This window comes from Dermacentor andersoni, chromosome 2, assembly GCF_023375885.2.
Source record: "Dermacentor andersoni chromosome 2, qqDerAnde1_hic_scaffold, whole genome shotgun sequence".
Lineage (NCBI taxonomy): Eukaryota > Metazoa > Arthropoda > Arachnida > Ixodida > Ixodidae > Dermacentor > Dermacentor andersoni.
The window spans coordinates 175,103,530-175,117,397 of record NC_092815.1 but is presented as its reverse complement, the minus strand read 5'-3'; the positions used below and the strand labels follow the sequence as shown (position 1 = coordinate 175,117,397).

General features: G+C 45.1%; 1 protein-coding gene across 1 annotated transcript in view; it reads right to left on the bottom strand.

Moving 5' to 3' along the window:
- Positions 1–9,345: 9,345 nt before the first annotated feature.
- The window catches only part of LOC126540418 (calcitonin gene-related peptide type 1 receptor-like), a 173,213-nt gene continuing 168,690 nt past the window's right edge, over positions 9,346–13,868 (bottom strand). The window contains exons 17-19 of the mRNA XM_050187233.3: positions 13,624–13,665; positions 12,431–12,520; positions 9,346–10,001 (exon numbers count right to left, since the gene is read on the bottom strand). Of these exons, the coding sequence (XP_050043190.2) occupies positions 9,930–10,001; positions 12,431–12,520; positions 13,624–13,665 (204 nt within the window). The 3' untranslated portion in view covers positions 9,346–9,929. The remainder of the gene's footprint in view (positions 10,002–12,430; positions 12,521–13,623; positions 13,666–13,868) is intronic.

The window sequence follows — 13,868 nt, the reverse complement described above, 5'->3', positions numbered from 1 at the left end:
ATCGACCCTTGAATGCGCACAACGAAGCCACTGATGCATACCGTATACCACTTGTTCCAGCGACGAGTTTTCATATTTTTCTTTTATTTTTCACCGTACCCACACAGCATAGTGTACTTAAAGGCGCGCAAACCTTCTTTGTATAGAACCTACATAGTTGTAAAAATTATTTTCCGTATATAAATATCTGTCGTAGTCTGTGGGCTCATCTACTTGTAATCCAGTACCTTCAAGCAATTCCTCTGTTGTGGTCTTTTTCCCTCCACACAGCGAAAGCAGATGGTGAGCATCCGCAGGTTCACGCGTTGGCAAAGCACAATGGGCACTTCACAGTATCCTCATGTCCTTGGCTCTAAGCGCAGGTAATGGAAGCTCTGGCGGCAAGCTAGGCATGTTACCTTGGTTATGCTAGATGTAAACAGAAGTTAGCTATGTTATCTTACCCCATAACCTAGTTAACTAGACTAGGGGGATAGCTGCAGACGCACGCGATAGTAGAGTGGGTCTGTCTTGTTGTATACGCACGCGATGCAGACTATTGCAGATTATTAAACGTTGGAGATTCGAAGCTGCAATAACATTTCTTCGTTTGGGTGTCGCATTCACAAATGCTTATGCATTTCTGCTTGGAATGGCTGATAGCGCCGAGTGCAATGCCTGCGGTGTCGAGGAAACCATAGAACACCTACTGCTCTACTGCCCATCTTATGAAAATGAAAGACAAGACCTCTGCACAGCTCTCAATCAGCTAGATGGAAAGCCGTTCACCTTGAACAAGATCTTGGGATCATGGCCTCGCATATCACAGCTACAAAAGGCCACAAAAGCGCTGCTGCGATATTTGAAAGCGACCGGATTGAGTCAGCGTCTGTGATCCGGACTGAGTGACCGACTGATATCTCCAGTGGACTTTCTATCTCTCTCTTTTTTTTTAATCTTTCCGTCCCCCTTTCCCTTTCCCCAGTGTAGGGTAGCCAACCGGGCTCAGTCCTGGTTAACCTCCCTACCTTTCATTTATCATTTTCTCTCTCTCTCTCTTCCTCAACAAACATAATAGCAGCAATAATTTGCCGAATAATCGGTAGTACTTTATTCAGTAATAGGATTTCACTTACTATAACGTTCCATTCGCCACTGACTGCTCATGTTAAGGAATTCGATACAAAATTATATTTCTTGCTCAGAAAGCGTATTTGCAGTAGTGGACATGGCATTTCACATGTTAATCGCCCGGTAATTGTCCAATGTAACAAGATTTCACTTGTAAAGTTTCCTTTATTATGGGGACCATCCTGTGATTCTACAGGTTATTTTAGTCAGTACTCAACAAGGAACCTCTTGCTTGAAAGTTTGAGTTTATCACCAGTTTCGAACACCCCGAATTCAAATCTGCCCGAGATTGGTTGCTGTGACACCGTACCACATTTGTTTCTTTCCCCTACGGGGAAAACATAATTTAGAACCCCCATTAAATTCGCTGCAGAGTTTAGTGAGTTATTTGACGCCGGTGGAAGACGCGACGTTTCTAGCAAAAAACAACATTGTTGTACCTTCGCTGATTTTCATTATACAATTACATGTCCCTAAAGTCATGAGTTAATATGTTAATTATTGAATGTTCAGAAATTTTTAATCGCATTATCAGTCGTCGCACAGATTGTGATATCCGCCAGCGCTGCAATGCCTGGCCGGTAAGAATTATCCACTCAGCCTCAAATCCCCATGTTTTCTCAAACCTGAGATAGGATTACGGTTAGACGCTGTGTACGTTTGACAATATTTGATGATCAAGAGAGTATCAAAGGAGCCTTGAATTGGAATGGCAAAAGTGTGGTGGAGCTAACTTATTTTTACGCGACAAAGGTTACGGATGCTGTACGAAACTTTCGCGTCGTGTGTCGCAGGTGTCAGCTGTCTGCGTGTTTGGCAAAATATTGCATCGAATACTTGAATCCTCCGTCATATGTGGAACTGGTTGTACCTGTGTGCGCCAATGCGACACACACACACACACACACACACACACACACACACACACACACACACACACACACACACACACACACGCGCGCGCGCGCACGCGCACGCACACGCGCACGCACGCACGCACGCACGCACACAATAACCTGAACGTGCGTAGACAACGGCGCGTGCACCCTTTAAATTATCGACCAACGTTACTAGAACTAAACTCGTAACGCAGCCTTCGGCTGTCCTCGCTTTGATTTCTGTTTTCGACTAACTTTCTTTCTAGCTGCCCATATTCTTGTTTCTTTTGATAGTTTAATCCTTATTTCGACCATTTCCCTAAACAAGAGCTCTATAGCTGCTCTGAACTATGTCAGGAACTTGATGTCAGAATGTGACTTTCATTTAGCCTGACGTGCTTAATCTATTCTCTGTGATATTACCCGCGGTTTCCTCCACGCACGTTTAAAGCAAGAACCAGCCTGCAATAGCGAGCAATACGCAATTCGCTCGGCCAGCGGTAAAGCTAAGCTCGCATTTGCTGAGTGTTCCTCGCAGTTCAATTCCTCCTCTCCAACCAGATTCCTCTATCTCATACACCAAAGCAAAAATGTAACAACAATTGTGTATTCAATATTAAGTTGAGGAAAACTTCAAGAGAAATCACACTTGAAGAAATGCTTACTGGAGTTCCGCACTTCTTCAAACAGAAGAAAAATAATTCTATTACAGTGCTTCGGAAATGCACGTAGTATCTCCTTACATTTTGGATATTGTCACGCATGATTACTTTTGCACGATGAATGGGCACCCACTTGCCCTTCTCCTGGGCAAAATATGCACCGGCGCGAGGTAGGCCCAGACATATTACACCCAGATTTTTAAAACCGATCGCGTTCCTTGACTCAGAATCGCGGCAGAAAGCATGTAGACCTTGATTGAAACTGTCGCTGTCATGGGATCTGAATGGCCTAGCGCTGTGTTCCTTAATTGTTCGAGCGCAATTAGTAGCCAATTAGTGGACTTATCATTTCTTATGACAGAATGTTCACGATTTCGTTTCCGTGGAAAAAAAATAATAAAAGACTGGTGCGTTTGTGATTCCTGTGCGTGCAAGAGGGGGGAGGGGGAGTATAACGGAATCTGATTTCAACTGTGTTTCGAAATACTGAAATTGGAAGCATGGAAAAGTGAATCGTGCGGTTTAACAGAACGTGTAAAGAGGTATAAGCTATTTTATTGCACGGCATGGAGCCATGAACGAGTACACATTGCCCAAAGCGATAGTTTTTTTTTTTTCAGATATAACTTCCAAATCTCATGTCTGACACCGTAATGTCGTCTACGGTCCAAGGTACTAAGCGGCCAAGGCGCATTATCTCAGAGCGAGCATATCTCAGAGGGAATACCATATGTATTATAGTTTATAATGAACCGGCGGGAATATCCTATAATGGCTCTCTCGCAATAACGCTGTGACCATGTATCTGGTCTCAGATTTCGTTATTAATTTCTTCAATATTTTCCGGTTATTGTTAATGCGATAGCAATTACATGGACACTCCAGGCGCATTTCTGCCGTCGCCGTGATGTTTCGTACGGAGTTCAACGCCGATAACAGCGTCGCCGCATGCGGTACGCGGTATGTGCGAGTGAAAGTGTGTGATCGTCGGCTCAATCTCGGGCGGGGGGGGGGGGGGGGGGGGGGGGGGGCGTTTTACTCCGGCGGCTGCGGCGTATTGCGCAGCCGCGTGGTTCCTGTCTTGAAAGCGGTTTGCGACGGGGACAGAGCGCGCCGAGTGGTGATAGCTTCGTGTGCATTGTGTCCTCGCCTTTTGGTTCGTATTGATGCGAGAGGCAGAACGAAGGTCCATTCGGTCGCTGCTGCTGCCGCGTTTCCTCACTCCAGCGCTTTGACAGCTAGCTTCCGCTGTCATCGAGTAAGATGTGTTCATGTTTTCTTGTGCGCGCGTGACACCACGCTTGTTAATTTAGTTAGTGAGCTAATGTTTATAAGTTTGTAGGGCCGATAAAGCTACTATCCTTACTTCGTAAACATGTCTAGTAAATTTTTTTTAAATCGGCGGATAGCATAGGGCTCTGACTTTCTGCGTTTACTCAACGGACAATCATATTACAGAAGTCAACTAAGCGGTACTATGTGTTTCTTTTTCTATATTTTTATTGATTTCTCTCTTATGCGATTTCGATTTCCTTTTGTATTTATGGCGTTAAGATATGCGCATCTATGCCAACGTACCGACTCTCCGAATTGAGATTGTTGTTACATGTGCGCGCAACATTTCACCGTGCGTATATTTCGTGTTTAACCAGCATGTACAGGAACGGAAGACGGTGCCTGATTTTCTCTAAAGAAAGTTACGGTACTCGACCACTTCCCGAAGTCGCGCTTTACTGCAAAAACGTGACGGAATTGTCAAGCCATCGGTAGAGTTGCAGTTCGTGCACCTCCGGCATTCCTGCGCAGCATGAAGACTTGACTCGCGGCTTCGGCATCACCAACTGATAGACTCTTTGTACATTCCTCCTACCACGTCGTCCCAGCTTGTAGCCTTCTTCTTCTCCCCCTTCCTCCTACCCCGGCGCCGAGTAGCGGGGTAAACTTCATTAAACGTTTAAAGCATAGACTCTGCCATTGTATAAACATCGGCCTAACTTTATTTCGTTCCCGCTATTTTGGCAACGTTTCGTCTCGTAGTTCTTCACACTCGAACGTCGTCAGTTTGCTTTGAAGTTTGGATAAACTCCAGAATGACGAATTTTTGTGGGTTCGCACGCCTCATGCGTGAAAAGTGCCACGCCCTATTACTTTGTTACTACTGCAGCATCGCGTCGTCTGTTCATCGCGAAAATGAATAAAGAAAAGGTAACAAACGTCAACGATAATTTCAGTAGTGGATTATAATGTAAATGAATACATACGAGGGGAAGCCCAATATAAAAAAAAGATAATCATAGTGGAAGTCAGCCATTTCAACGAAATCAGCGGATTAGCTGCAGGTGGAGTGTGTGATTGTATTAAATCTGCCATGGCCTAAACTCAATATCGCGCGTAAAATTAAAACCGGCGGTGGCCGTTAAACGGCTACAATCCTATCACAAGGCCACCGACTCGAATCGCGGTTGATTGATCTTGCAGCCGTTCTCTGACGAGTTGCTACTCTTCACGCTACGAAGTTATTGCGGTTGCCGCTGTTTCGTAAGTGCACGTGTTTTTCTCCCTTTCAACATATGTTGGAACGATTACGTCCTCGATTCGCTCATGAATTTTCTAGAAAATGGACGGAATAGGTATATTGAAATACTTTCGTCAACTTCGTTTTGGCGGGGAATACGACATCGTTCGCGTCACTGAGATAAACGAGAATCTCCACATCAGATTTCCCGACCATCTGCGGAGCAGGAATCCTTCCTGTTACACATTTTTTGATACTGTATGTAGCAAGACAAGGGTTAATAAACGCCTTCGTTAAGCAGCCCGCAAGATGTCGAACACATAAAGCAAGAAGTCTCTGTCACTACTACACTACAGTAGGCTTCAATGCACAATGTATTGTTTGCATTTCATTCATGAAGTTGCTTTCAGGACATAGCCCTTTATGCATGACGGAGAAAATTTTTGTCAAGAGACATTGACACTGCACCAGTTTCGTTAATGCAAGGTGCCGGTTCCTAACTCAACAGATGATCGCAGAGCAAAGAATACTCTTGAGTGAGGCCTGTTGCACGCCTTTCTCTGGGACATGACGAGCTTCACTTCGTCGCAGGCAGTGAAGTCAATCCGAGTATGACACACAATATAGTGTATGCGGTTCTTCAATAGCTTTATGCATAAATGCAGCGATGTTAGTTTTCAAGCGCATCAAAATAATAATAAACCGATGCGAAAACGCAGTTTGTTGATTTACTTTGTTGGAGTTTATGTTAACCCTAATTGCCACAGTAGAGCTCCCTTAATTTATATAGAGGCAGAAGGGCTTCTCTTCTTCTTTATGTTCTCCGCGGCAACTTCCCTCACTTCCCGGCAGCATCGGACTTTTGCCATAGAATTATCCGTGTTCCATCGACTCCCCCGTCTTGTATTCACTCTACTCTTACCTGCTACTTCACCTGCCACCTGGGCTCTCCCTTCAACAAACCTCTTTATTGTGCCACATGTGGGTCCGCGCCGCCATATACGAACGCTCATTCATTCCTCGTCAGACTTCCCGACCGCGCAGCACGCAATGCTTGCAGGTGCGGTCAGACAGTAGGGTGCATTCTGGGCCACTGCCGATCCTTCGGCGTTCAACACTGTACTCGGTGAGCTAGCCGCAGACACTTAGGTGACCAAGCAGTTCTGGAGAGGCCACGGCCGACCTTGGCCGAAGCGCACTTGCATACACCAGGCATGCTCTGTAGAGTGTACAACTGTCCGCGACGGTCAATCACGAAGGAAAAAAATAAAGCTAGGCCAAAACTTAGCACCCTTGACTCCCCAAGTGTGCGATAGCATATATTTAGCTTGCGGTGGTTGTGACGGCTCGACACCTGCGCGCCCGTGCGTCACGGGTGACTTTGCACGCTCTCCTTTACCAAACTGGTGTTTTTCTACCTCGTGCAAACATGCGGTTTTCTTGCACGAGTGGACGCCCTAGTGTGTACACTCAGCGCACATAGAGTTTTCTGCTAAATACCTCCTAAGTGGGTGAAGTTAATCCATACTGCTACAAAGAAATGTGCGATAGATGTTGGGATCGAAACTCTTTCTTCCAGCACCGCGACCCCACGTCCGAACCATTTGGCTGCGATCGCACGCGCGCATGCTTCTCTCTCGTGCCCGAGCAACACATGGTAGATGGGACACGGCCGCATCAGTTCGATTCATGACTTCATACTACCTCGACCGACTGCCGTAGAAGCTGCCGAGTAAGCCGCGGACGTGTCCGCTTTGGTCATGCCGGCCTCGGCAATGTAAATGTCTGTCCAAGTAGCATGACGTCACAAAGCATAGTGCAGATGCCTGCTATATATGAGGCCTCGGCCAAAGTCGTTCTCTCAAACGTCTGGCGCGAGAGTCGCGTGACCCGCCGTGGTTGCTCAGTGGCTATGGTGTTAGGCTGCTGAGCACGAGGTCGCGGGATCGAATCCCGGCCACGGCGGCCGCATTTCGATGGGGGCGAAATGCGAAAACACCCGTGTACTTAGATTTAGGTGCACGTTAAAGAACCCCAGGTGGTCGAAATTTCCGGAGTCCCCCACTACGGCGTGCCTCATAATCAGAAAGTGGTTTTGGCACGTAAAACCCCATAATTTAATTTTTTTTTTGAGCGTCGCGTGCCAGCGTATCGAATTCTTACCTCGGGACAGCAAGCGCTTCGAGACGCTGTGTTACGACTCCACTGCATTCGGGATCGGCCTACGCTTTTCAGACTGCACCATCTTCGTGATTTGGCCGTACGCTTGGTCAGACGGACACGTACAAATGGACTGCAGTCCGCCTGCCATCGCATTACAAAAAAACTTCGAAACGAGCGTGACGACAGGCAGTCAGCCTTCGCAAGCCAACCTGCTTTGACGCCATTCTCTATCTTCTTTCACTCGCCAAATGCGCACACTGCGCGTTGAATTCTGGGAACAGTAGGTCGTACGTGGCTCGTTTCGTGGCATATACTTGAGTGGCGCTATCTGCCGCAGTTGCCGCCGCTTTCTCGAGCTCGTGCCGCCCGCTGTCTGCTCGCCGCATTTGATTCCTTTGCCTATCGTCCTCGCTGGCTGAAAACATCGTTGCGCTTCTAGCGGCCCCTGTAATTCTGGGACATCCACACGATTGGTTGCATGTTGAAACTTCCCAGCTACACCAACGACGAACGCAGTGCGGCCGCGCGTGGTGTATACAGAAAGCATAGAGTTTCATACACTAATTACTAGAGGTAACTGTGGGTGTTAGTGTCCACGCGAGCTGCAAGCAAGGTGGTGCAGCCAGCGTGGAAATGATCGTAAATACATGCTTGCCCTAAACTTCTAAATTCTGACTTTAAGGGGCTTCGCGACTTTGGAAACTCGTCATTTTCAACGATGTACTGCGTCATAAATAATTACATAAACATTAACACAATTGTCCGACCGCAGTATCCTATCACAGGATCTCTCGCACAGAAACCCGATATTGAAACCATTAGGTCACAGATGGATGCGTCGACAAGCAGCGTGATCACCTTTAAAAATGTCTTGCGGGCAAGCCAGCGCGATGAAACGCTTGGCGCGTTCCTATTTGGCCACCTCAACAAGCGGATGCCCTGGCAATTGTAATGGCGATTATACGTGTTTGCACAATCTTATCGCCTCGTGCATTTACAAAAGTACAGATTGTTTTGAAATTAGGCCAATGAAGGCAGATAAGACGTAATAAAAGAAAAATCCACAAGAATGTATGAAGCCAAAAGCACGAAAGTTGGACAAATCCATGAGCTAACAATCATGCCCATGGTGACTGAATTATCATAGTTTCTTAAGCAATAATTGTAGGGAACTCTATGATAGAAATGACTGCTTGCCATTACGTGCTAGCGCGCTCTTTCATCAACATTCGTCCACTGAATTTTTCATGATCGTAATGTGATTTAAAATGTTTATAGCTTAGGCTAGTTAGTTTCCCATGAGGCTGTGTAGTGCAGCGCGAAGCGGGACAAGGGACACAGAAAGAACGAGAAGGAGCGCTTGTTGGCCAACTGAAATTTTATTGTCTGGTACGACAATATGACGTGAAGGATGCCCATGCACAACTAAGACTTTCCTGACCTTATCACGAAGGGAGTTGTCACTCTTAGACAACGCCAGCGTAACCAGTGAGCGGTGATGGCATCTTTGTTTTTTTACTTTGTTTTTTCCTTTTGTTTTTTTCTTTAAAACCTTGTATCAGACAATAAAATTTTAGTCGGCAGTAAGCGCTTGTCCTCGTTTTTCTGCCTCTTGTCCTGCTTCACGCTGTATCGCACTGCGTAACGTGATGCTCCCGACAATGTCATTATATTACTTCTTCTAAGGTATCAGTGAACATTCATTTGCGAGTGTATTCATAGTACTGATGGCTACTGTTTCAAGATCAGTGGTTAAAACTGACTATTTTCTTTTTTTTATACCTTTCACTTTTGTTATCAATTTTCCCCTTTCACCCTTCCATACTTCTAGCGTAGCAAACCGGACAACGACTTAACTCGCAATCTTGTCTTTCCTTCTTCGTCTACCTCTCTCTCTTTCTCTCTTTGTGTGCGCGTTGGGGGCCATGAAGCTCTACCAATCAAAGGAAATTCGGTAAATAAGCTTGTTTAACAGAGTTATTCATAGCACGATAAGTAATGCCGGAAGCCCATCGAGTACTTACTCACCTTTATGAATTTATTTCGACGCTCGTAAATGAGGCCACTCCCTTCTCCAGGTGACTTCCGTATTTTGACACCGATTTAAGAAAGAAACTTGACCAGCGACTTTCGTCTCTCAAAAAGTTCACTTCACGCGCATCTCTTCGTACATTTCAGTCACAGTTGGCACTCATGAGCGCTTTTCTCGTGTTAACGGCAGAATCGTTTGGTCGACACATTCGTCGCAAAGTAACAACAACAAAAAACTCGGGTAGGTATAAGCAATCGACATCATTGACAAAATAATAAAAAAAAATGAAAACATTTGTGATCTGATGTCCGATGGGCTGCCACCATGTTACAGTGGACAGCGACGGTCGGTCCGTTGATATGCACATCGCGACATTCGTAAGGAGAGTGGAGTTTCTTGCAAGCACAGTTGGGGACGAGTGCCTGGCCGTGTAACGAAAAACTTGGCATCGTCCGTGCGTGTGCGTGTTTGTTGTTCGGCGAAATTGTCCCCCAGGAATATTTGACGTTCAAATGGCGAAGAAATGAGCTGTCCAGTCTTTTTACACACAAACTCCCGCTTGCCTCCTTTCACAGCATGGTCTGCTGATGGTTGGGCGACACAGACGGACTTCTGCCGTCAGAGGAACGTCTTGGAAGAAACTGTAAAAGGAAACGACTAAGCTGTAAGTGAGCCTTTCCTGACGTTTTGTGGCAACATGTTTAAAGCTTTTAGCCGAACGTGCTTCTTGAAACGTACGCAGGACTTCTACGGGAGTTAAGGCTCTGCGGAACAGTTTGGTGCGCCGCACAAAGATTTTAATTGGGTGATAAATTCTGCTACTTGTTATGCAGCGTCATACTTCAACGGCGAATTTTCAATACTGCAAAATCTGTTTGCCAGTTCACGGTGATCTCAACGTTTTCCGGGCACGCGAGGCGAATCGCTCGGTGAATAAATTAACACAAGTGTGGATAAAGAAATTTCAAGAATGTCACTGATTCAGTAGCTATCACTATGGTTACCAACAGCTTGTATAACAGTGTGCTCAGCATAGGACATGATATGGCAGGGCACTGTGTATAGGATAGCTATGCGCACCATCTTCGCAACTTCAATCGCTGGTTTAACGGAAGAAGATCGTTTTTAAATAGCGTGCTAAATATCGAAGTTTGGGAACACATGCAGGAAAGGAAGACAACCGTCATGTCGTGCCATCTCAAGCAGTTAAGCAGCATGCAGGCCGTGTAACTATGACCATGTGCATCAAGACCGAGGTGAGTGTTTTGCACGATGCGAAAGAAATGTCACTGCCAAATTTCATGCTTTATTGTGCTCTTTTAACAGAACAAATATTACAGAGATGCTACGGGAAACAGACAACAGTGAAGCAACAAAAGGCTCTGGTGGTGGCAAATAACATTTGCGTTTCTACAGCTATGAACAGCAACAATTAGTTCATACACGAGTTATACAGGCATATCAGCTGCTAAATACACACACGGTAGTATTTTTCGAGGAATCGAGGAGTGCAAAACAGCAAAAGTAGCATCTTTTACACAATGTACACAAATATGTCAGTGACCATGAATCAAGGTGGAGCATACGTTTGGCACGCGTAATGGCATGAGATTCCGCCATCACATCAATCATACATGTTTAGTGCGAAATCAAAAAAATATTGTGCAAATGGAGAATTCGGCAGACCTCATTTAGGTACCCTAAGAGATAACGCTTTTTCCGGAAACGATTTACAGCAAGCACAAAATACATTGCGGGTGATATAAGCAACAACAGTAATGAGCATATATGGTAAAATATTCTCAAGCAACAACGAAGTGCGAAGAGCACATAACGCAGTTCTGAATATGGCGCGTGCATTGAACAACTGAAACATATGGCAAGGCACATACGCTTTAAGACCTACGCCTCACTAGGGAAATGTGGGAGGAAAGCAGTGATAACGGCGCTGCCTGAAAGATTTTTTAAATGTTGTTGTCAACATCGAGTTCTGAATTGGCATGCAGGTGCGGCTGTTGCCCAGTGCGGCATACTTGAACATGACGCAAAGCATGCTCAGGAAAATAGCAGCCCGTGACGCTGCTTTGTGCACGCAGGTATCACATCTCTATATATCTCGTGTGGGTCCGCTATCAAACTTGCATGTCTTCGTGACGAGCTGGCGCCAGGGCTGGCATTAGAAGCGGCGTTAGAGCTGGCGATGATGGTGTCGAAATAAATACTAAACACAGCAAAATACTTTGACGTGCACTTTTTAGGACAAAACACGAAACCACAGTGCATTGTTAAGCTGTGATTGAATAATGGATTATGGCACCAATCTGGCTCCTGCTCACGACCTTAGTGCTAAATACCCAACCAGATTGCAAAAAAAAAAGCAAACAAAAAATACACACACACAGGAGTAAACTAACAAATGAAAAAAACATCTAGTGCGAGATGAGGAATATTTTACAAGCAGATGATGATTGGGGACAGAATCAATGTGTCTGCACAGAATTCCAGACACATCTTGTGCGCATGACGTCATGTAATGAACGGAGGAGCTTCCAATCCTAATGGATGGAAAAGTACGAGGTGAAACTAATATTATTCGCAGACTTACAAACTATTGCTGGCGCAGGAGACATAAAAAGAAATATTGCGCGCAGGAATATACCCTGTTTGCCGAATCTTCTGCGTTTCACTTGGCTCAACGATAAGACACGGCAACAAGAAAGCACAGACTGCAATATCTTATTTCAGTATATGTACAGAGCACAAGACGCTTATTACACAGTTATAAGTGAGGAGGGGCTACAAGATACAGACAAGACACGGGGTTTCCGCTATTCCATCTCGGAAACCACGTGTTGTGGTGCAGCGTACAATGTGCGTGTAAGTGTGCATGCAGGGGACGCGACCGCGTTTCAAAAGTGCCATGCTCGCTGTCTCACTACGCAAGATGGCCGCCATGGGGAAGCACGTGAGACGCAAGAGTATCAATGCTAGCACGCAGGACACGCAGCGGGGTTGCCTAAATTACGGTCACGCATTTATACTTTTGCGGGGGCTTCCTAAAGCGACTTACGCTGATGCTGGTATTTGCGTAAGACATCCGTCGGCTGTCATTTCTGAAACACGGTGTCTGCGAGAGTGTCTTCCGAAGGACGCCTAGAACCTGTGACAGGAAAAAAAAGACAACGGCAGGTGATTATAAAAAAAAAGCATGTGGGTGAAATGAGCGAAAATTGAATCGGAAAATATGCGCTCCGCTTTTTGAAGTAAGACATCTCAAACTGGGTCTCTGAGGGCCAAGAGGCAACAAGAACAAAAAAAAAAGGCTATGGCAGAACACTTGAATAACGTCGCTAAAATGGTCATGAAAATAAATAGTAATTGTAAGACTACAACTAAAAGTTCGCTGCAATATAACCTCGATGTGAGGTTATATTGCAGCGAATTTTTAAATATGTCAGGCTTCCCATACTCATACGTTTACGATGTGGTCTACTGAGCCAGATTTGTCTGCCCACTCACAAGTACTTTGCAGCAGCACATGCATATGTGAACTCCTTTCTGCACAATAAAGCTAGTTTTATTTTTGTTAGTAGATGTTATATACTTTATACAAAGGCATTGAACTTGATACTCAAAATTTAAAGAAATAATTATGGCTGCATAATTGTATCGCTGAGCTTTGCAGTGCATTTGGCTATGGTAGAAATTGTTGGTACCCGGACGCAGATTTTATTTATTTATTTATTTATTTTTCTGTGAAAAAATTGTTGCCTATGTTTTCATTCCACCAGTAGCTGTTTTTTTTTTTTTTGTCGATAGTGCCAATAGCTGAACGATGCGCACTGCTGGTGCCAGGGTTACAGGAGGTGGAGAACACGCTGCGATATAGCGTGATTCATCTTACATTTTGTTCATATAATGTTACATACATTTGCGTGCTTGTGTGTTTGTGCACGTGAATGGTGTTTTGCTTTTCTGAACTTCAATAGATCGGGGTAGTACGTGAAAGTTTAGCACTTGCATCGACCCAGCTCGGTTGCAAGTTGCATAGCGCTCCATTCTAATGACAACCTAATACAGACATGGAACCGGCCAACAACGACAGTTACTTTGGCGGCACAAATATTCATGAAGCTTATTCGCCCAAAAGACGGCGTTCCTGAAAATTTCGATCCAATTACCACGCATATGCCCTATAAGAGTGTACGGCCAGTTAAACAAAAACTCCTCGAGTTCTTTGACAGACATGATTTTTCTGCTTACCTCACCATTGAAGAAGCAAAACAGGAGAGCAACACAAAGACCCTGCAAAAAAAACACAAAGGATGAAGAAATCAGGTGTTTATACTCCTACATAAATTCGGAATTATTGCGTGCTGGAAGCAGAACGATTGCTGTGCTGTTCATTTCAAGCATCCACGAAAACGTTCGTTCTAACCTCTATAACGTAAAGCTGTATAAATACTCGGTCGTTATAGCACTAAATATGTCCGTAGTTGAAATAACAG